The sequence below is a fragment of the Natator depressus genome, chromosome 2 (assembly GCF_965152275.1).
Source record: "Natator depressus isolate rNatDep1 chromosome 2, rNatDep2.hap1, whole genome shotgun sequence".
Taxonomy (NCBI): Eukaryota; Metazoa; Chordata; order Testudines; family Cheloniidae; genus Natator; species Natator depressus.
Window position 1 is genome coordinate 140612353 of NC_134235.1, and position 23828 is coordinate 140636180.

General features: G+C 41.5%; 1 protein-coding gene across 4 annotated transcripts in view; it reads right to left on the reverse strand.

The window, feature by feature from the left end:
* Positions 1-23828, reverse strand: part of TENT4A (terminal nucleotidyltransferase 4A) — a 102160-nt gene that overhangs the window by 70359 nt on the left and 7973 nt on the right. For all 4 annotated transcript variants that reach the window (XM_074945069.1, XM_074945068.1, XM_074945067.1 and 1 more), the window contains exons 2-5: positions 12623-12746; positions 9801-9847; positions 8578-8698; positions 5639-5746 (exon numbers count right to left, since the gene is read on the reverse strand). In XM_074945069.1, the coding sequence (XP_074801170.1) occupies positions 5639-5746; positions 8578-8698; positions 9801-9847; positions 12623-12746 (400 nt within the window). The remainder of the gene's footprint in view (positions 1-5638; positions 5747-8577; positions 8699-9800; positions 9848-12622; positions 12747-23828) is intronic.

The window sequence follows — 23828 nt, forward strand, 5'->3', positions numbered from 1 at the left end:
CATGGGTGCAATTCCAATAAGGAATTTGCAGAGGTGAAGTTCTCTGACTTCCCAGGTATGTGGAGGGAACGAGCGACAGATGATCAGCAGGCGGAAATGTGATTCTCACCAAGACAGTAGATTCAGTGCTGGTGCTAATCACTCACAGAAATGGAGCATGGACAGGAAACACAATATTTAAAACCGGCTTACTGGGGCACAGTCCCTGAGCTGGGGAAAGATCCCCGGAAGGGAAAAGTCCAACAGAAACCTAAGAACTAAGGGGTACAACTAACAGACAACTAAGAACTATGGGGAAAACTATATACAACGAAAAGAGTAGTTCTCTTAACGAGGTAAGAGCACCAAGGGACAGTGGTTCCAACTCTGGCCATTCAGCGGGAAGAAGGAACTAGAGCGGTGCTGACCTGCACAGCCTCTTAAAGCCATGCGGGTCAACGGACATGTGACATTGCACCCCATAATGCTTTATAGAAATATAGAATATCAGGGTTGGAAGGGACCTCAGGAGATCATCTAGTGCAACCCCCTGCTCAAAGCAGGGCCAATCCCCAATTTTTGCCCCAGATCCTTAAATGGCCCCCTCAAGGATTGAGCTCACAACCCTGGGTTTAGCAGGCCAATGCTCAAACCCCTGAGCTATCTGTAAATGTAACATAACTGGAATGTTTTATGCTACATATGCCACGTAACGTATCTTTGCAAAAGTTAAGTTCTACTGAATGTATTCATCCTATTCGTATGCATGTATCATTTTTTATATCTGAAGTTATGAGCATTGGCTCTATGCTTGTATTTCAAGTGTTTGCTGTAGAAAGTATCTACGGCAGACTTGTTCAACATAGTGTGAAGGGGTTATTCAAGTAATTGGGAGTACGTGGCCAACAATGGACCTTGATACACGCCAATCCACATCTGAGCCTTCCTGGGAATGTTCGGGCTAACATGGCGTCAGCCTGTAAAGAACAGAGTCATGCATGGACATGTGACTTGCCCATGTGACTCCAAAACTCCATCTTGGAGCTGTAATTCTACAGAGGGGGAGAGAGGGGTTTCCACCCACAAGGAGGAGGCTATATAAGCCCCTGGGAAACCCCTCCATTTCGTCTTCAGCTGGCTCAAGAGATATCCTTTGGGGGTGGAGAGGCTGACTGAAAGAAACTGGAACAAAGGACACTAACTACAGGGGCGTGAGAGATTGCTGGACCCAGACTAGAAGGAGGCTAGTCTGTCAGAGAAGCTTATTGGAACATCTGAGGGTGAGATTTACCTGCATTTAGTTTCCCATGGCATTAGGCTTAGATTTGTGTGTTTTATTTTATTTTGTTTGGTAATTTACTTTGTTCTGTCTGTTATCACTTGGAACTACTTAAATCCTACTTTCTGCATTTAACACAATCATTTTTTCCTTATTAACCTAGAGTAAGTATGAATATCTGGGGGGGCAAACAGCTGCTCATATCTCTATCAGTGTTATAGAGGGCGAGCAATTTAAAAGTTTACCCTGTATAAGCTTTATACAGGTAAAACGGATTTATTTAGGGTTTGGACCCCATTGGGAGCTGGGTATCTGAATGCTGGAGACAGAAGCTCTTCTTAAGCTGTTTTCAGTTAAGCCTGCAACTTGTGGGGGACGTGGTTCAGACTTGGACCTCTGTTTGCAGCAGGAAAGCGTGTCTGGCTTAAACAAGGCAAGGTACTGAAGTCCCAAGCTGGCAGGGAAAACGGGCTCAGATGTAGTCTAGGCACATCAGATGGCAGTCCCAAAGGGGTTTCTGTGATCCAACCCGTCAGAGGACACTACTACGAACAGTTCCAGCTGTGGCGCACGGCACTCAAGCGTACCCATATTTGGAATCCACATAGGGAACAGCACTCAGAGACGCACACCTACAGTGGAGCACCCACAGGGACGCTACTTGAAGAAGAAAATATGGTTTGACAAGGAAGTACTTTCTTAACCTTCATTGGGAATGCTATTACAATAATATTCTAATATGTGATTTTAGAATCTAAGATATAATAGTCAAGTATTTTAGTGAGATTCAAGTTCTCTAATGTTTTTAAACAAAGTAAAAAAAAGACTGCAGATCAAAATGTGACCATGCAAATCTCTTCAGTGTACGTATTTTCCCTCTAGCTAACCTAATACCTCCCATCATTAACATTCAAGTTGGCACAGTCCCTTCAAATTACCAGTTTAAAAAAAAAAATCTGATTTCTGATAAGATGGTATAAAGTATTCACCTTTCGTTTTGAAAAGTTTGGGGTTTTTTTGTTCGTTTTTTTAAAGAAACAGTAGAGCAGAAAGTCTTTATGTTTAAGGGTTCTTCTGCAATAGAGACATTGACTACACATGAGCAAATAACTGACTAAACAAGAAGTGCTGTCAAAGCACAGCAAAACAGAATGGGAAAGATATTTCATTTTCTTTTTTAGTAGCCTTACATGTTACACGTAACCATAGGGGACACAAAACTTTCAGATAAGTATAATATTCAAGTTGGCTACTTTTTCACTGTGATAGAAGTCTTATTCTACTATACTGAAACTTTCTGATAAGATTAAGGTAGCTCTTAGCTCTTACAAGCCAATTAGGACATCTTATTTTAAAGGTTATAGCTGTGTAACAAGATTCTGCTATAGAGGAGCTGGCTTGATAGTCTTACATCAGGGTCTTGTGCTTCTATATTATATGAAGGATGAATGTTTGTGGACAGTCCTCTCAGCCCCTGGCAGTAAAAGAAGGTCCCCTCATGGATCAGTAAGTAGTTCAAAAATAGGAAACAAAGGGTCGGAATAAATGGTCATTTTTGTACTGGGACCTGTGCTGTTCAACACATTCATAACTGATCTGGAAAGAGGGGTAAACAGCAAGGTGGCAAAGTCTGCACACAATACAAAATTACTTAATATATTTAAATCCAAAGCAGACTGCAAAGAGTTACAAAGCAATCTCACAAAACTGGGCGACTGGTTAACAAAATGGCAGATGAAATTCAGTGTTGATAAGTGCAAAGTAATGCACATTACAAAACAATCTCAACTACCTATAAAAATGATGGGTTCTAATTAGCTCTGCCACTCAAAGATACCTTGGAGTCAATATGGATAATTCTCTGGAAATGTCTGCTCAACATGTAGCAATAATCAAAAAAGCTAACGCTAGGCATCATTAGGAAAGAGAAGACATAAAATATCATAATGCCACTATATAAATATGATGGTCTGAGCCTGTGCTAATGATTCATTCGCCTATTATCGGTACATCGTTGAAGATTCTTCTAGTATCTGTCAATACATAATCAATCTGATTCAGTGAGACTTCATCCCAGCTTTTCCATGTCCACTGCCTTTGTTCTTTTTGAAACATGTTCATTACATGGAGATGGTTTGCCTCTGCGAATGCAACCAGACATGCTCCGCGATCATTTCTTACTCCACTGTTCTGCCAGCAATGATATATGGAGCAAAAAGGTGGTCAACGACAAAAGGGGAGGAAGAAAAATTCATTGTCACCCAGAGAGCAATGGAAAGGCAAATGTGCAAGACATCGCTCCGTGATCAAACAACAAATGAGGAGATCAGAAGGCGTACAGAGGTGATCAATGAGATGGGTGGGTCATGTAGTCCACAGGCAAGGCAACAGGTGGACAACCCGCATCAGTGACTGGATCCCCAGAGACCACAAGCGACCGCTGGGCAGAACGAAAACAAGTTGGGCGGATCACATGGCAAAACTCTTTGGCCAAAAATGGAAAGAACATGCTCGCAACAAAATGGAATGATGTAGCATCGACTTGCGTTCGTGGAAGGATGGATGAGGACAAGGCGGATGATATAAATCCATGGTATGCCCACATTTTAAATACAGTGCACAGCTCTGGTCACCCCATCTCAAAAAAGATATATTAGAATGGGGAAAAGTACAGAGAAGGGTAACAAAAAGGATTAGGGGTATGGAGCAGTGTGCATACGAGGAGAGATTAAAAAGACTGGGACTGTTCATCTTAGACAAGAGATGATTAAGGATGGGGGCTATGACAGAGGTCTATAAAATCATGAATGGTATGGAGAAAGTGAATAGGGAAGTGTTATGTGAAGGGGTAAGTAACACAAGGTCACCCAATGACATTAATAGACAGCAGGTTGAAACTAACCTAAGGAAGTACTTCTTCACACAATGCACAATCAACCTGTGGAACTTGTTGCAGGGTAATGTTGTGAAGGCCAAAAGTAAAACTGGGTTCAAAAAATAATTAGATAAGTTCTTGGAGGAGAGGTCCATCAATGGCTATTAGCCATGATGGTCAGACATCTAAACCCATGCTCTGGATGTCCCTAAACCTCCAACTGCCAGAAGCTAGGACTGGACAACAGGGGATAAATCACTCAATAATTGCCCTGTTCTGTTCATTCTCTCTGAAGCATCTGGCACTGGTCACTGTTGGAAGATGGGATACTGGGCTAGATGGTCCATTGGTCTGACAGTGTTCCCTCTCATTTTTACCACCCGTGTGTGGACTGAATTTTGTTATATGCACTAATATGGAGGTGACGTGTGACACATCACCTTCATATCGATGCACATGACAAAATGCATGTGTGGGGTCGGGGGGGGTGCCAAGGGGTTCGGAGTGTGGGAGGGGGCTCAGGACTGGGGCAGAAGGTTGGAGTGCAGGGATGTGAGGGCTCCGACTAGGGGTCCAGGCTCTGGGGTGGGGCCATGGATAAAGGGTTCAGGGTTGGGGCAGAGGATTGGGGTGCAGGCTCCAGGGTGGGGGAGGGGATGAGGGGCTCAGGGCTGGGGCAGAGGGTTGGGGTGCAGGGGAGTGCTCCAGGGCTACAACAGGGAGAGAGGACTTCTCCCAGCTCTCTCCCCACAGCAGCACCTGGGCTGGAGCGGAGAAGTGCCTCTCCCTGCCGCGGCAGCTCCAGGGCTGGGGTGCGGGATAAGCGCCCTGGCCGGTCTGGGGAAGGAGCGCTCCGGCCTCAACAGGTCCAGGCCAGGGCTGAATTCGAGCCACCCCTCCCCCAGCCGCAGCAGGTCCAGGGCTGAGTAGGGACTGGGCGCCCCAGGCATAGCAAGTCCGGGCTGGGGCTCAGTTCAGGCCACCCTTTCCCCAGCTACAGCAGGTTGGGGGCTGGGGTAGGTCCCAGCAGGGGGAGTGGCACCTCTCCCCCGGCCGCGGCAGGTCCCGGCCGGGTGGGTTCACCGAGCGCCTGTTCAGAACTGAATAGGCTGCTGCGTAGCTGCAGAGCTTACAGGGAACTTAGGTCTGACAGTATGGATATTCTTATGTTCTTAACCACCTCTGGCAAATGCTTAGAACAACACAGCCAGAAAACTAAAGCAAACAGTTTCTAGTCCAATTTTATTAAGGCCCCTTCATAAAACTCATTGCCCTTTAAAAGTTTAACTGTTTCCACAGTTGATCTCCAATCTATAAAACACAAGACTGGTTAAAGTTAATGGAATTTAATGTTATTCTCTTCCAGGTAGAGACCCATAACATTTCCCTGTGTCTAAATATTTTAGATTTCTTAAGACACAAATTTACATGCCCTAGAGTAAAGTAAAGGACAAAACAGTATACTGATGTTTATTGATTAGTAGCATCAATTATGCAGTTTGTACCTTCATGTACTCCTTGATAAATCGAGCTGCCTTCACACCAGTTTCCACATTAAAACTTATGTCAACTTTCACTTCTGTCTCCTGGTCTGTAAGTTTTATTATTGGTACCTGCAAATATTTGTAGAAGAGAGACATTTTATACATCCCAAACACTAGGCTGAAGCTTTTCTATATTTGATTAGTCACACATTTCCTTAATTTACGACATTCAGACACAACAGGCCTAAACAGACACTATGTTACTGAACATCAGATGGATGTCTTCAAGGGGCTGATTGAGGGTATGAATGCAGCACATGTAAAAATTATCAAGACAGTTTTGATCTAGCTAGCTCAAGCAGAAACAGTGAAGCCCTGGCAGCACAGGCTGTACAACTCCACCTGGTTCAATGGGTACCCAGTGCTAACTCAAGACGTGGCAGCTTCACTACTATTGTGATTCAAACTGGCTATATTGAGTATGTCTACATCTCCTAGTCCCACCTCTGACTGCAGTGCAGACACACCCATAGAGAACTATTATCTTAAATTAAAGTGGACAATTACTTCTTGAAGTGACTGGATTAGAAGACCAATGAAATCCAGACTAACAAAACATTCCTATGCTAAAATGGATTTTTTTTTTTGCATGTACTCATTTTCAGTTAGAGGTTTATCATTTTCCAGTTTTCAATTATAACCTCATTAATCCACACTAATAGTGGAAGGAAGTAATTAAGGAAGGGCTCATGCAGATTAGAGTGGCTTCTAGACTACTAAATGCCAAGCAGTGGTGGAGCTTTAGCACCTCTAACCAGCAAAAGGAGTCCTAACAGTTTCCAAAGTGTTTCAAAGTACTAAGATAATATGCCACAACCTCAGTGGGCTACACTAGCTCTGCTATCACAGTACAGTAATAACACCTTTCTGCGCATTTGCTTTTGACACTGCCAACTCATTTATTTTCAGAGGGGATTTAGGAGTTCACATTTTATCCCCTGAAGAATTAATCTATACTTTTGTACAGCATTTCCCTACAGTCAGTCCAATCATGCAATTACATAATTTCCATCAGAAAGTCTCTCTGCATGCATGACACCCGATTCATCAGGGTTATAAGAACAGCGTGAGACACATGCCTTGTAAACGACTGGCTGCTAGAAATTATCATGCACTGAAATGCTAAACCATCACTATGGAACACCTGTCTATTCCATAGGTATTAGGAAGCCTTCTGAAAAATAAGTTGTTGATTTTAGTGTTTTCACCTGGAATTACAAGATTGCTAAGTGTCCTTGCTTAAGGCCACTCTGCAGTCCTGCATAAATAGCAAAGACACAACAACCACTGCTTCTAAAACTGAGTGGCCTCAAATCTGCTACACAGAATGTAAACAAATAGTATTAGACGTTTAGGTGTTTTCCAGTAAGTTTATATCTCCTGAAAGGCACTAGATACAGAAGCCCCGTAGACCAGAGATGGGCAAACTACGGCCCGCGGGCTGTGTCCGGCCCATCAGAACTTTTAATCTGGCCCTTGAGCTCTCTCCGGGAAGCAGAGTTGGGGGCTTTCACGCAGCTCCCGGAAGCAGTGGCATGTCCCCCTTCCGACTCCTATGCAGAGGCACGGCCAGGGGGTTCCGCATGGTACCCCCACCCCAAGCACCACCCCCGCAGCCAGGAACCACAGCCAATGGGAGCTGCAGGGGCAGCACCTGCAGACGTGGCAGCACGTAGAGCTACCTGGCCGCGCCTCCATGTAGGAGCCAGAGGGGGGACATGACCCACCTGACTCCCTGCTCTGATCCCCCTCCCACCCTCCAAACCCCTTGGTCCCAGCCCGGAGCACCCGCCTACCCCAAGCCCCTCATGCCCAGCCCCACCCCAGAGCCCACACCCCCAGCCAGAGCCCTCATACCTCCTCCCCCTGCACCCCAACCCTCAATTTCATGGCCTGCCATACACTTTCTATACTCGGATGTGGCCCGAGGGCCACAAAATTTGCCCACCCCTGTTGTAGACCATACCACTATCCACAAACAGGGAACATTTGAGAGGCAACAAGTTAAGTTTCTCAAATCAGTTCAAGAAATCACATCCCATGCCAGAATAACTGTACCAAAGATTTCATCTTAAGCTAAACTCACTCTTGTGAAAGCTTTCAAAACTTAGGCAAGCTGCCCACAATGAAGAACTAGTGTTTAGAGGTGTTTGCAGAGCCAAAAAGTTGGTCTGGTAAGAGATATTATCTCACCCTCTGTGTCTCTCTGGTTTGCAAGAGACAGCTAAAACCAAACTACATTGGAAAAGAAGTGAGCCTATGGTTATCCATCCCCAAGGCACTCTCTGAGTTGCTTACGACACTAAGTGCTACACAACCAATGTAGTAGTGCTAAAAAGGTTTAATCAGCACCTAGAACCATTATCACATTTCTCTTGGTCCAGTTTCCCCTCTGCCCACAAAGTCAAGCTTGTACAGTCTATAGGATCACAGTTCTCTGAATTCTAGAAGACTTTGCAGATTAGTTAGCCAAGTAGTTATGACCAGAGACAAGGTGGTTGCTGAAGTAAAAGAGCATTGTGCAATCAGTACGCAATGGTCCACCTTCAGAGACAGGGAGTTTAACAAGGGCAACATGATAGCAAGCCAAGCAGTAATTGAGGAAGTCCTTTAACAACTTTCAAGCACTGTAAATAAAATTCCTAAGAAGCTAGATCTCTGGAACAGTGGTTATGAATGTCATTAGCAGCTGGATTCTGTCAAACACATACTCTACAAAAGCGTTATCCAGAAAACAGGAAAACATGGGATAAATGAACACAGCAAGTCAATATGCAGGAAGCACCAAAATAGGTACATGTGCCATCTTTAACAAGTTTTTTCTTTATGTTGTATTTATGTCACCTTATCATCAAAGCAGTTTATTTTTAGAAATAGGAATTTTGTTTCTCATTACTCACCGTAGCTTTGTCAAGTACTTTAATGGAATATGGCTCAGCCACATTGTGTTTCCTTAGTGCTTGTTCCAGCAGTTGTAGAGGTGGGCGTTCCCATTTCCCAAAAACAACTAAATCAATATCACTATAGACAGGAAACAAAATATAACAATAAAGTCCACTGAAATGAGAGTGTCGTATTTCCCTGTAGATAAATGGCAACACTAACCTTCTGCACAATACTTTGAAAGAGCTCCCAAAAAGCTCAAATCTTTAAGTATGGTAGTTCTTCAATACTTTCAGCATACTGTAACTTAAGTGGATATAAGAATGGTCAATTAAGTCTATAAAAATAATTAAGTCAATTTCTCCAATGTTTTCCTACTGAAGCCTACTTGAAAACAAGAAACAATACAGTTCTATAAAAATGATATGGTTCATTACTGCTGCAGACTCAGGTTTAATTATGCTGTTAAGCAAGCAGTTTACAGAATTGTGGAGTCCAAAATGTTTTCAAGAACTAATGTGACTTTATAAAAAATAATATGAAATGAATATAAAAGGTTTTAAACAAACACTAGAAGCAGCAGCTTTGGAAGTATGCACGAGCCTGGAATATTGTAAATAAAGATACAAGTGCATTGTGCTAGTGACTTGAGTGAAACTAGCTAGACAATTTTAAACATTGAGTTGACTGAATTGCAAAAGATAAATGGCATAATTTGTACAAACTAAATTTCAGTTCTAAAAAGATTTATATATTGGTAAGAGGTAGGGAAATTAATTTTCAATGATTGTCTGTTTAATGATTAATGTTCGATGATTACCTCAGTTATTATATGGCTTAGACAGTAAATATTAGCTATCCCACCAAGTATGAAATATTTCACAATACTGCTCCACTTGTATGGGTAAGTGACATGAATTATCTCAAAGGATAACAAGTGTTATCCCAGAGTGCATCTAGGAGAAGCTTTTTCAATCAAGAGTCAGCAATCAGTGGAGGGTATGGATACTGGCACAAAGAATATTAAAATGTTTATGTACTTCCCAAAGTTCATGGTATGTTCAGTGGTTCTTTCCCTGGTTAGGTGGGACATTAGATACAAACTTTGAGTAATGTTTGTTACACTTTCACATTCTGGTTTGCAAATATTTGAAAATAAACCAATTCTCTTCTAGAGGTTTATCACCACTTTCATAAGACAGACCAAAAAGGTTATGTACCAAAGTAACTTGTTACTTACCTAGTTGGAAGGTAAAGCCCTGTACTAAAGCTGCCAAATATCTGAACCTGAAAGGAAAAGTTAAATACTAAAACACATCCTGCAATTATTAATATTAAAGCAAAATGCAGCCAAACAAGTCTTACTGTTAATAGGTCCAGAAAAACATGAGTTTACTTAAACTATTCCTTGAGACTCCATCTGACTAATGTAAACAAATGTTAACCCACCCCAGCTCAAGTTCTCTCAAGTTTAGATTAATACATCATAAAGGAAGAGGTGGTGTGGAGTTAGCCTCACTCTGTCCCCCACCCAACCCACTCAAGTGTTGAGAGAAGTTTGGAGTTTAATACAGTAAGTCTAAAAATGTTAATTTTGATATTATCTTTAGACTTAAAAGTAAGGAGACTTAACAGGAAAGCGTGGTCACTTCTGTTCAGGAAAACCATGCCTAGCACCATAAGCAGCAGAACAAAGACTAGTGCAACCAAGGCCATGCCTACTCTAGAAGCACTTTGTGGTATAGGTATACCAGTATACTACACCAGCAAAGCCCTCCTAGCGTGCTTACAGCTATACTGGCAAAGTTGTACTTTGTACCACTACAGTAAAGCCACCCATTACATGCAACGTAAGCTATACTTGTAAAAGTGTGGCTTTGCCAGTATTACTGTAAAAACAGTAGCAACTACTGCTATAACAGCTACATCAGACAGAGGTGACTTCTTCACGCCCCTGAGAAACACCATGCCAGCAGAAGTCTGTAGTGTAGACCTGCCCTAAGTTATTTATCACATTAACTCTCAACCCCACCTGGAGAGGTTTATGCTAATGAAGAACAATCCCTTCCTCTTAGAAAAGCATAATTGGAGAGTCAGAGGAAAACAGGTCTCAGGGATAGCTTTACTTTTAAATCAGTGATGCTAGAATCTGAAGACAGTAGTAATGAATTTTAAAGACAAAACAAGAGAAGAAGCCAGTCTTGGAATAGATATTTAAAATACCCTGAGCAAAGTAAATACACTAATTCTATAGCCAGTGAACTGTAGAAAGATTTCAAACATCCACATTATAGCTCCATATTTATTGGTTGAAATATGCAAGCCACCCCACTAGAATCTTGAGCAAGGCAAGACTAAATTAGGTGGACCACCGATCTGCTATGGCAATTCCTGGTGTTGAACTAATCAACTGGATATGTTACTGGTTATTCTTGGTAAATGGGGTTACTTCAAATGGGCTTTAAGTGAAACCAATGAAGAACATAGTATCCAAGACCTAACTTTCACCAGGATCTCTTTTGAAACTACTCTAAGGATCATATTTCTTCTGTGTAAAGCTAATTCAGGATGCTGCAGACATGCTGAAAACACAACCAATTTAAACAGACATTCAAAACAAGTTCTTGTCTAATAAGTAGTTGTGTCTAAGTTTTATGCATACACATGAGTATTAAGTAGGAAACACAATACATGAATGCTAACAGTTTAACAGAAACAAAATAAATCACCTATAATGTAAGACTGACTTATCAAATTCAATTGTTGTATGAAATGTAGTTGTATCTGTGTCAGTCCCAGGATATTAGAAACACAAGGTGTGTGGGTAATGTCTCACTCACCAACAGAAGTTGGTCCAATTAAAGATATTACCTTGCCCACCTTGTCATATCAAATTCAGAAGAGTCAACAGCGGTTAAATTTTATCCATCTGTTTAGAGGGATAATTAACTTAGACAAACAGTAGATGTGTAATACCATTTCTGAGACAAACTTCTCTCAAACATATGCCACTTAACTTTTCCTGCATTCCCTGCCATTACACTAATGTACTTTATATAAAAATGTCTCTCTGCTTCATATTTGGTCATTTCAGCGGACCATCACAGCTGCAAATAAATCTGATTAAAGGCTGCTTACTATAAGACTCATCGATAGTAGGCAAAAGTAACAGCAAAAGGAACCACAAAAAGTAAGAACAGTCTTCCAGAAAGGGCTTGTAAAAATGTTACTATTTAAGCTATGGAAAAGCAAAGGAAAGGGACCTAGAATTTTGTCCAAAACATGGCCTCAAGCAATTGAGCATCTCACCTTGCTGTTACTAATTTCCTTCTTTAGACCGCTTGGTAGAGGTTATACATTGTGATTTAGTTCCTCTGACCTCCTTTTCCCTCAATAATCCTTAAGCATATTTTAGTCATACTTTTGTATCCCATTTTCCCCACAGGATATTGATATCCTACTGCTCCCGTAATGTAGGAAGATCTGTATGGATCTTCAAGACATAGTGTATAAAAATTATCTGCCTATCAGTGCTTGGTTTTACATGTTTCTTTTATAGTTTACAATACCAATCCTGCAAAAATTAAAAAGTTCTAAAAAACAAATGTCCAACATTTAGTTAGTGTTGCTAAAGCAAGTCTACAATCTAATATCAGGAATTAAGTTCATATGTCGGTAACCAACTTAATCATAAGCTATTACTCAAGAAATGATACACACAAGAATTTCTTATTTGGATGTAATTTTGCTTTAGTCAGTTTGGCTATTGTTGAAGATTTAGAGAGCAAGATAACTACTAGGCTTCAGCAACCTGAAGCCTAGGTTTGAAATTCTTGTATTAAGCTTCTAACTCCTTGGATTGTGTCAATTAAGAGTAGCTTGTTGTGAGCGCCAGCAATGGTTATTACATTGTAATACAAGAGTTGTGACAAGTTCATCTTTAAAAAGTTAAATGGAGAGAGAACTCAAAAAAGGTTGCATTAGGAAGACAAAATGTAACTTAAATGAACTCTGTTCTACAGTGTACTAGTAAATTTGATTTGAAACTTGAAATATACTCACATCAGCTGTAGGCCAAAGATCTTTGATGACCGTCTCTATTCTTTTCACCACTTCTCTTCTCATCGTTGCTTCTTCAGGACGAGGGGACATGAAGTCATAAAAGTCAATTATTTCTTCATGGAGCCTAAAGGTGAGGGTGGGGAATAAAACAGTAGCATCAGCAATGACAGTGGTGACAGAACTTCTCTATCCAATGCAAATAAACAAAATAGTTTATACCCTAACACCACATACTTGTATGCATTTTTGTTTTTAAGTCAATTACCTTTCAACCAAAAATCATTTTTAGGAATTAAGTTTTATGATACTACTCTCCAAAAAAAGATCCCTTGTTTCAAAAATAGTTTATCTAAGTTGATGTGTATTTTATCATCTTAATTATGACACAATCTAGACACAGGGTATTGGTAACATAGTTTATATAGCCTCCATACATTCAGAACAGAAATATGTATAAGTTTAACAGAAGCAAGTTACAACAAATACTTTTGTTGGTAGACATTCCTATTTCTATCCCCGTTAGCTCACTAATTTAATCCTGATCAACTTTGGCTAGTTATTTATTTCAAAATAATGAGGGGGAAATGGCAAGATGCATAAAATCCTGGGTATTACACAATGGGGTTCTTAAATGGTGAGCTCCACAGAGTTTAAGCTAGTTTTAGTCTTACAGAGATTCTAATTTGTGCATGGGAAATGTAAATTTCTCCTGTACTTGCCTTGTAAATTCGGCTTCTCTAAAGGCATCTAGCAGGATTCTCACCAGGGTGGAAAAGATCAATTATTTACAAAAAAATTTTTTTTAAAAATCAGACTTTTATTTAAATATGATTTTTTTTTTTGCTGAAGAGCTTTTTGAGGAAAAAAGCCTATCTAAAGATAGTTTTAATTAACATACATTATAGCTCAAAGATATCTCATCATGGAATAGGGATTATAAATTCTAATTCTATACCATGAGACAATATATTCATATAATGTTTAAGAAAAGTTTTGTAAATGAGTTCCAAGAGTTCATGGATTAGGGACCCAATCTTGTAGGTTCCAGGGGCTACTGTATAGATTATTTAGGTTAATCTTTCTATCTACCCAATGGGATTTAGTGCTCAATCTAGAAGATACTATCGGGGTGCTTAGTTTTGCAGTTCTTGAACTGTGGATTTGTGTCGCCAGAGATAACATGCTTGTTAACAGCAAAAATGTTTTTAAATAAATAATAAATAATATATAGAGGAGAGAAATAACAGACCTCAACCCTATTGTCCCTCTGCAAATTTGAGTACACAGAGTCAATCCCTCTCTCTAGAAGTGCAAAGCTTCAAAAAGTTAAATAAATAGATGATTGTTGGGGGCGGAATAGATCTGGACACGGAGAAGAAGTCTGGAGATAAATGTGAGAAGGGAGAAACAGGCAGTAGAAACAAAAGTGAAACTGTTTGAGCAGCATATTCCAGAAGTCTTGAGGTCTTTCTGAGTGTAGCCTTCATTGATTTGAGATCTACCATACCAGTCTCTCACTAGAAGGGAAAACCTATAACGGCAGCAGGCCGTAAGAGAGACCCAGTTGGGAATATTTTAATGAAGTTCCTCTACCTGTGGGTTAGACAGGCATGAGAGCAAAATGAAAACAGTGCAACAAAGAAATGCAAGGCCTGGTTTCCCGAATGAAACAACATCATGAGAAGTGTTCCTTCTCAGGAGGAAGCTGTGTTGAAGATGATGAAAGGAACATGTCTGAACATGCAGGATCTTCAGGTTTGTAAACTTTTTATTTCATACTTCTTTCTTAATGACTGCCTGTCTTCCTTCTGGACTATTCTTGAATTCTCATGTTTGAGCAAAAAATATAGTTGGTACTCTCTCTATGGTACTATCATTTTAGATGCAGTTGTGATAAAAAAATAAATAGATGAAATAGGCAGATCTTCCTTTTATAATTTCACCTTTAAAGTAGTACTGAGTGTCAGTGAATGCAATGAACAATATTAAATGAGCAGTATGGTAATAATAATTAAATAACTGCACTGACTTATTTTATTTAGGAGAATCCATCCTCAACATACAGGATTCTGAAGACTATCCACCTTCAAGATCACTATCATTTTCTATAGTTTCAGAGTTATCAGCCAACGATAGTGTTTCAGTCACATCATGTATGTCACATAGCCACAGTATATCACCTGTGGCAAAAAGAAAAAAAAAAAATCTCCATCATTCGGAAACAACCATAGGTAAGTTTGTGATAAGAACCAGCAGATTACAAAAAGAGGTAATTGATGAAAAAATTGTCCAGTTTGTTTATGCAACAAACTCTCCTTTTTGTATGATTGAGAACCCACACTTCATTAACATGGTTCAGTCATTAAGACCAGGATACAGACCACCCAACAGAGCAGATGTCGCAGGCAAATTCCTGGATAAAGTGTATGAAAGAGAAATTGAGCAGTGTGAAAAAGGTCTAGAGGATAAAATTGTTAACCTGAGTCTTGATCGGTGGAGCAATGTCTACAACGATCCTGTTGTATGTGCTTGAGTGACAACAGAAGGAAATGTCTTCCTTACAGAAACAATTGATACACCAGGAAATGCACACACAGCTGAATACTTACAAGAAGTAGCAGTAAAAGCTATAACAAACTGTGAAAAAAAAATTCAAACGTCTAGTACACAGCTTGGTCACAGACAACGCTCCAAATGTATTCAAGATGAGAAGAAATTATTTAGAAGAGAGTCCCAAGCTAACAACATATGGTTGCAGTGCTCATTTGATGCATCTCCTAGCCAAAGACTTCAGTGTTCCAGAACTAAAGGCTAATGTTGAAATTGCAAAATACTTCGGTAATAACCACTTTGCAGCAGCTGCTCTGAAAAAAGTGGGAGGAACCAAGCTAACTCTCCCACAAGACGTGCAATGGAACTCAGTAGTGGACGGTTTTGAGCACTGTATCAAGAACTGGCCTAATCGGATGACAGTGTGAACAAAATCCTGAAAAATAGATGGCACTATCACAGCCAAATTTCTCAACATTGGGCTTAAGAGAAATGTTGAACACATGCTAAGTACACCCTGAAGCCTATTTCTGTAGCCTTGAACAAAATGCAGGGAAAAAGCTGTTTTATTGCTGACGCTGTTGAAATCTGGAAGGAACTGAGTGAGATGACAGAGTTAAATTACAAGCATTAAAAAAAATGAATAGGACAAGCACTACCCCCAGCTCACTTTCTTGCAAATATTCTCAATACTCGGTAGCAGGGTTAAACCTTAACTGCTGAAGAAGAGGAGTTGGCTATGACATGGACATCCAGCAATCATCCCTCCATAATGCCAACTATAATAAACTTCAGAGCTAAGGGTGAACCATTCAAGAAATGTGTTTGTTTGCTGATGATGTTTTAAAGAAAGTCACACCAGTGAACTGGTGGAAGTCACTTAAGCACTTGGATTCAGAGACTGTTGAAGTGATAATCTCACTTTTAACAGCAGTAGCTTCTTCTGCCGGTGTAAAAAGACTATTTTCTTCCTTTGGACTAATTCATTCCAAATTGAGAAATCGTTTGGGACCTGAAAAAGCAGGAAAGCTTGTTTTTCTTTTCCAGATTATGAACAAACAGGAAAATGAAGGTGAAGACGACTGAGTTAGCTGCAGAAGCCAGTATTTTAAGTTCCTCATGTTGACCTGGCTGACACAGTCTATTTAATTTTTGGTTTTTTTAAAAAAAATATTTTAACTATTTTAGTTAAACAATTTTAACAAAAACAAACCTGATTTTAAAAAACCTTAATCTTTAACTAAATTCAAAAATTTATATGCTTGTTTTGTTAAAATATTATATGTTTGCTGTTGAAGAAAAATAATCCAAAATACATAACATTGTTGTTTTAGTTAAATAAAACACTTTAAATGTCTGTCTGGTGACGTTCTCCTCCTAATACAGCATGGCAAAAAAATCCTCCAAATATTAATGATTAACCTGTTGAATTGGAGATAGTTCACCTCCCAATGACTTCATAAATATCTGCTTCAATTACCTTTGGTAAATGAAATAACCAATCATTCATTTTCTAATATAGCTGTAAAACTAATCTGAAAAGTTTTCAAAATAAATCACTTTAAAAATGTATAGTGTGTACCTTCTAAAAATGAAACCTACATCTATCTTCAAGTTGTGAAGAATATGTATTACGGTTATAACCAACAAGAATGTACTTTTATGTAGAAATCCATTATTAAATCGAGTCTTCCTGGCTAGTGATTTAAATCAAATCCACCCTGATAATTTAGCACGAGGTTAATACAAACACAAAATGGATAATATGCTTCCATTTAAGATCTTCCTATGTGTTTGTATACTATGCCTCATATAATGGGTCCCTGATTGCAGCTGTTAAGCTCTATTGCAATGCTTATGAAAAAAAGATCATGGCTCTACTGCAAGAAGAGGTGTACACCAATAATTCAACATAACCAAAAACTGAGCTCTTCATCTTACTGCACCCTCTACCACCACACCCTCCTTTCTCCATAACCAACTAGAACATGGCCTCAGTGACTAGGAAGATATTTCTTCACCCAGGTATTTTCTATGACTTTGCCCTCCCTAAACACTCATTCCAAACAAGCATTTTTCCTGACCACATACCTACAACTCCCCCATGGCCCCCTCGTGTCATGTTCTTGACTATTGCATCTTCTTTTACAGTCTTTACTATGACCACCAAGTTATTTCTCTCAAGTCTATTCAAAATGCTGCTGCTAAAATCTTCTTCCTGGTTCATAGCTCAGAGTGCATCAGTCCCCTCTCAGCCCCTACATGGGCTGCCCCTTCACTTCTGCAAATACAAGTTTGGCTAGGTAAGAATGACAGTAAAGAACCTAAGGAGTTACCACCAAATCAAATGCTATCTTTGCTCTACCAGTGTTCCCAGCCTTTCCTACATACTAATCAGTTTCCCCCTCAGACAGTGTGTGCTTTTTCCCGTACCACCTTTTCCCACACACCTGGGAAAAACTCAGACAAAATCTGTTCAGCCACTAACTCGGCACACCTCCTCCAAGTCCCTCTTTAAAATTCACCTCTGCCAAGGCACCTACAAAAAAACAAAAACAAAACTTACCTGCTGATCCTGACAAGGGATGTGGCTAGCTGTGACTGTCCCTTCTTTGCCTTCCTTCCTTTCCCTACTTCATCACTTACTAATTATCCCATTCTCATCGTGTTTCTACCCCCCAAATAATGCATAAGCCAACAAAATATATAACAAGGCTATACTAACTCTTCACCATATTCAACAACTCACACTATATCCCCATTTCCAACCCCGTTTGCCTTTAAGGGCTATGTCTACACTACCACTTATGTCAGCAAACCTTACCTTGCTCAGGGGTGTGAATATTCCACTCTCCCTGAGCAACATACGTTACACCAACATGAGCGCTAATGTGCACAGAGCTATGTCGGTGTGAGAGCTTCTCCCACTGACAGTTTCTACCACTCAAAAGGATGGTTTTGTGGACGGAAAAGCTACCGCATTGGCATAGAGAGTCTTCACCACATACACTGCAGAGGCACAGCTGTATCAGTACAGCTCACAACTGCAGCACTGCAAGTATAGACATGCCCCTAGAGTAGGGCCCAAAAGCATAGGGACTCTGTATAACACAACAGGACCTCACTCCTCATTGGTGTGTCAACATTATCATAACAATGAAGCCATCATGTTAATGAACTGTTGTCCATAGAGTTATTTCTGATTATTCACACTTGTGGAATACACACAACTGTGCTGTTGAGCTCCAGGAAAAGTGCCCTTTGGAGTTGAAGTACCCTCTTAAGGCACTGAATGTTCAGCAGATGTTAAACAGATCATGCAGACCCCAAACTTGAAATTCCTTCAACCAAACCCCAGAGTCCTATGAAAGCAAAATTGAGGCAGAGGGGAAGCTAAGGTAATATGAATATGCAAAAGAAACACCTCAAGAACCAGGGCTGCTGTTAAGTAGCTTCTCTTTAAAGTAGCCTCTACTAGTTACCTGCAAGTAAGAATATGCAAACAGTACAATTAGATCAAGGAGGAAATATCTCTTACTTAGGTGGCACAGAAGTTGGCACTATTGGCATGGCAAAGGAGAGTAGCAAAGTAATAGATGTGGGTTGATAAGTAGGGAAGGATAGAATTAGGCTGGATCTTCAAAGCAGGAACATAAAGCAAAGAAATGGATATGGTAAAAAAGAAGGAAATAGAGAATTTTAAACAGAGTGACATGGTTAAAGTAATCACGTAGGAAAATGATCTGGACCCAGATCCACGACAGGACTTAGGTGTTACTACACCTAACTTTTAGGTCACTTGCCACAAAATGGAATCTACATCCTGATTTAGGCACTCGGAATCCCTATGTAGTGCCTGGAGATAGGTGCCTAAGAATGGGATCCACAAAAGCCAGCGTGCTAAATGGGCAGTCACCTAAGACAGCCAATAGGAAAAGCCAAGGAGAAGGGTAAAGCCTAAGCTCCACCGCTCTATAGGGGGTTAAGTACCTAAATCCAAGCAGAAGGGAGGTGCCTACCTCTGCTTGGTATTCTTAGCCATGGAACCTCTCCTGGAGTTCAGCATCCAAGCCATTTTTTTTGCAATAAACGCAGGGGGGAAGGGAGGAGATGGTGCTAGCTTCTCTCAACTTTTAGCACAGTGCTCACCTGGCACGCAGGAAACCTGGATTCATTTTTCCCATTGATTACGTGGAGAAGGGATTTTACCTTGGTTTTCCAACTCATGGGAGCACCCAAACCACTGGGCTACTGGATATTCTTGCGTGGGTTTCTCGCTCTACTGCTGAAGCTGTTCCACACTGTATAATTAACTAAACATGCATTGGGCCAGAGAGAAATGACTATAGTCCAATGAGTTAGGGAACTCACCTGAGAGGTAGGACACCCAAGTTCAAATCCCTTCTCCACATCAGGCAGAGTGGGGAACAGTACCCAGGTATCCCACATCCTGAATACTCTAATCAATGGGCTAAAGCTTCCCGGGGAGCAACTCCCTACCTCCATCCACCACTACTATCATGGGGGGTTAGGCACGCTCTAACACTACCTACCATAATCAGGCCCTGCAGGCAAAATAAGCAGGGAGACCCTAGTGTGAGGATGCCCCTGGGGCTGAAGTGGAGACTGAGGTGGTTGCACATGTGCTCACTGGCAAGAACACAAGCATCTAGGGATTTTAGGCACTTCTAGGGTTGGGCGGCAGCTGAGCAAAGGTTTTTGGGATTTCACGAGCGCCTAAAGATTGGACACAGACATCTTAAATGGCAAGTAAGCACTTAAGTCCTTCTATGGATCTGGCCCCTTATCAATTGTGCCTCAAGCAAACTGGGGAGATGTCAGGGAAGCCAAGATGAGGTCAGAGTAATCAAAATAGGAAATTAAGGTCTGACACAAATTTCAACAGTATAAAAATGGAGAGAACGGTAGTCATCTTGGAAGTGGGAATGTGTGGGGAGAGGAAGGAACCTAATAACTCCTGGGTTACTAAACTAAGTGAGAGCAGAGATGGTATGTTCCAACACTGGCAGAACTGGGTTTAGAGAGAAGAGGTTTTGGGAAGAAGATTAAATAATAATAAATTAAAAAAGCCATAAGGTTTTAGCTTAATGTGTCATATGAGACAAGGTGGGTGAGATAATCTTTTATTTGGCCAACTTCAGCTGATGACAGATACAAGCTTTTGAGCTACACAGAGCTCTGAAGAAGCAACTGAAGAGCTCTGTGTAGCTCAAAAGCTTGTCTTACGCAAATAGAAGTTGGCCCAATAAAAGATTGCCTCACGCGCCTTGCCACATTAAAAGGTTGTCAAAGACAGACTGAAATGTGGGATTAATTGGAAGGAGATAAATTGAAGTGCAAAGATAGATTTGAGTGGTCAGACATGGACTTCTAGTCTAATTCAAATGACTAGAGCATAATGTAAATTTAGTTTCTGGAGGAATTAAGTAGTCAATTAAAGTCAGAGTTAGAGTTTAAAAGAACCTTAGTTCTTTGTTCGCTTAAATTTAAACTAAACACTTATATTTACTATTGGATTCTGTAAACAGCATTAAATCTTTAAAATCCACACCTACTAAAATCAGTTCACCATTCAGAAGACAGGGACTCTGAAAAGCAAATTGATTTATTCATTCAAGTTTACTCTTTCTTGCAGCAGATACCATCAAAGTCTGGCATTAAAATTATTAATAAGGAAACAATGAGCCAATTTGTTAACATGTTACAAGAGAATCGTTCTAACTGGGACATCTTGTGGAGAGCGTATCATCCTACTTTAACTTCTAGATAAAGCGAAAAGACCATTTTAAATCTCTACAGACACTTTAAAGATTAAATTCTGTGAACTGTCAACATATTTTATCTATTAATGCATTAGAATACAAGATCTTAAGATTCAACAGCTGTTTAAACAGTACATAACCCTTTGGCACTGGCCAAGTGTGTCCTATGAAGGTGAAGTTTTTGCGACTACTGTCCTGAGCATATCTTAATGGTATTAAAAGGCAGAATTGCCCTAGGGCACATCCCAATAAAGTGATTCTCAGTTAGGCATGTCTCTATTAAGTGGCATATATTGTATTGTTTCTCCGCAATTGTAGTAACGGCTGAAAGTAACAATGTCAAATATGAAGGCACATGGGAAACTGTGTAAAGAATTCTTCCGCTATTGCCATATGAGTCAGTTGAACATCTGGAATTAGAAAGATATGCTTCCATCCTTCTCCTCACCCCAACCCATCCTGACACACTCTGGACACCGAACCACTGCGGAAAAGGGAGAAGGCAAACATTGATCAACCTCAGGCAAAGGATATCAGTATCTTAAATCAGAAAGCTGTTTTTAAGTAGAAACGAATTAGTGAAGAAAAAAGTTGAACCTTGATCTAAAATGGATAGGAGACAACGCTCCATACTGGTTTGTTACATCAATTGCTTTTAATCCTATTAGAGCATATTGTACCAACTGCTTGGATGGGACTGCTTTAGTTAGGATGCGTAGGTTCCAGTCAGGTGGTGCAGAACTGATGCTCTTGGGCCTCCCGCCCAAAAGGGTCCTAGAGCCTGGGCTCTAGCCCCAGTCCAGAAGTCTACACAACAATGAAACTGCCCACAGCCTGAGCCCAGCAAGTCCAAGTCAGCTGGAAGGGGACAGCCATGGGTTTTTCTTTGTTGCGCAGACATATCCTGAAGAGCAACACATCCTTAGGAATGAAGTTAGGCCATAATCTGACAGCACTTAAGTATGTGCATAACATTCAGCACCTGAGTATCCCCACTGAAACTAATGCTTTGCCAGATTGGGGCCTTAGTGAATGACATGGCTAAGTATATGACACTGTATAGTCACTGGACTAGAATTGAAATTGTTACAGACAGTAGATCAGAAGGGCAATGGGAGTGGAGGCTCCAGCATGGCAATGGGGAGCCACTTGCAGCACAGAGGTGGAGGAGGGTGGGGATCACCCTGAAGCCCCCTTCCCCTCCCCCAGGACACAGGCTTGGCAGTGCGGCTGCACCCAACCCTGATACAGCACAAAGGCCGGGCCTACCCCAGAAACATCCCAGGGCCGTGCCCCTCCACATGGGGTGCACCACAATAGCAAAGACAGAATCTCCCACCCCTGCCCCCCACACTCCAATCCAGGTGTGCCACAAGTGTGGAGTAAGAAAGTTCTGTGGGGGGCAATCTGGGTGTGGGCAGGTCAGTGGGGGAGCAGGAATCTGGATATGCAGGGGTTTGTTCGAAGGTTCTGGGTGCAGAGGAATGGGACTATGCGGGGGGAGGGGAAGGAAGGAGGGTGTCCAGGTGAAGGTGGCTGGGGCTCAGAGGGAGGGTCTGGGTGCAAAATGTTGGAGCTTAGTGGGGTTGGGGCTCGAATGCAGGGGGTGGGGCTCAGTGAACAACTCCCCATACAGTGACCCCTCTCCCTGCAGCTGGGGATCAATGGGGGCAGGAAATGGGGGGGTGGAGCTTACTGCAGTCGGGGGAGGTTTCTGGGGGTGGGTCTGACACAGCCAGGACTAGCAGCTGGAGCCTGGCACACTTTAGGAGCTACCGGCCAGGGCACCTCTAGCACACCGCAATAGCGAGCCAAAGGGACAGTCTCTCACATGCACACCCAGCCAGTCCTGCCTCCCAAAGCAGTGATTTACATTTCCCCTGGCTGCTCCTGACACCAGAAGCAGACACATGCTTTGGACCACTGTCCAGGAGGGGCATGTGAATCATTTGTTCTGCGGGGATTGAGTAAAATAAGCAGGGAACATTAATTCTACACTTGTGCAGAATTCTCCCAGGCCTAATACTGGTTGAGAAAATTGTTAATAGGTTTGAGGGAAAGCATTGGTGGTTCTTGTCTATTCAGTAACTGCTTTCCATTTACTAAAGCAAAGCCTATAAAAGCAGACAGTAACTTAGTGCCTGTTTTAAACTACAAGCCAAAATATGTAGGCTTAGGCTTCAAAAGTGGTCCAAAGCAGCTTTTTCTCAGCTCCAAAATTGTAGCGTTTGTTTCTAGGCACCATGGTGATCCTTGTTTTCATGACTTCTAGGCTAGACTACCACCACAGCCTCTACCAGGGGCTTCAATTATCTACGTTTTATAAAGTTAAATAAAATGACTTGAAAACTAGTTGTAGATTGTTACCATTGCATTGTGCAAAAGCTGAGTTTCTCACATGCTTATGAAGGGCAGGACTCGGTGATTCTGAACTTAACTGGTTACCTTCAATGCACTAGACAGGTTTTCAAACTTTTTTTCTGGCGACCCAGTTCAAGAAAATTATTGATGCCCATGACCAAACGGAGCTGAGGATGAGGGGTTTGGGATGTGGGAGGGAGCTCTGGGCAGGGGCAGGGGGTCAGGGCTCTGGGTGGGGCTGAGGGGTTTGGGGTGCAGGAGGGGGCTCCAGGTTTGGGGGTACTCAGGCCTGGGGCAGTGGTGCAGGAGGGGGTCAGGACTCTGGGCTGGGGGTGCAGGCTCTGGGGTGGGGCCAGGGATGAGGGGGCTGGGGTGCAAGAAGGGGCTCCATGGGATTGGGGCACGGGGTTACCACCAGCAGCTCCCGGTCAGCAGTGCAGCCAGGGTGCAGAGGCAGGCTTCCTGCCTGTCCTGGCACCGCGAACTGCGCTGCATTCCAGAAACGGCCAGCA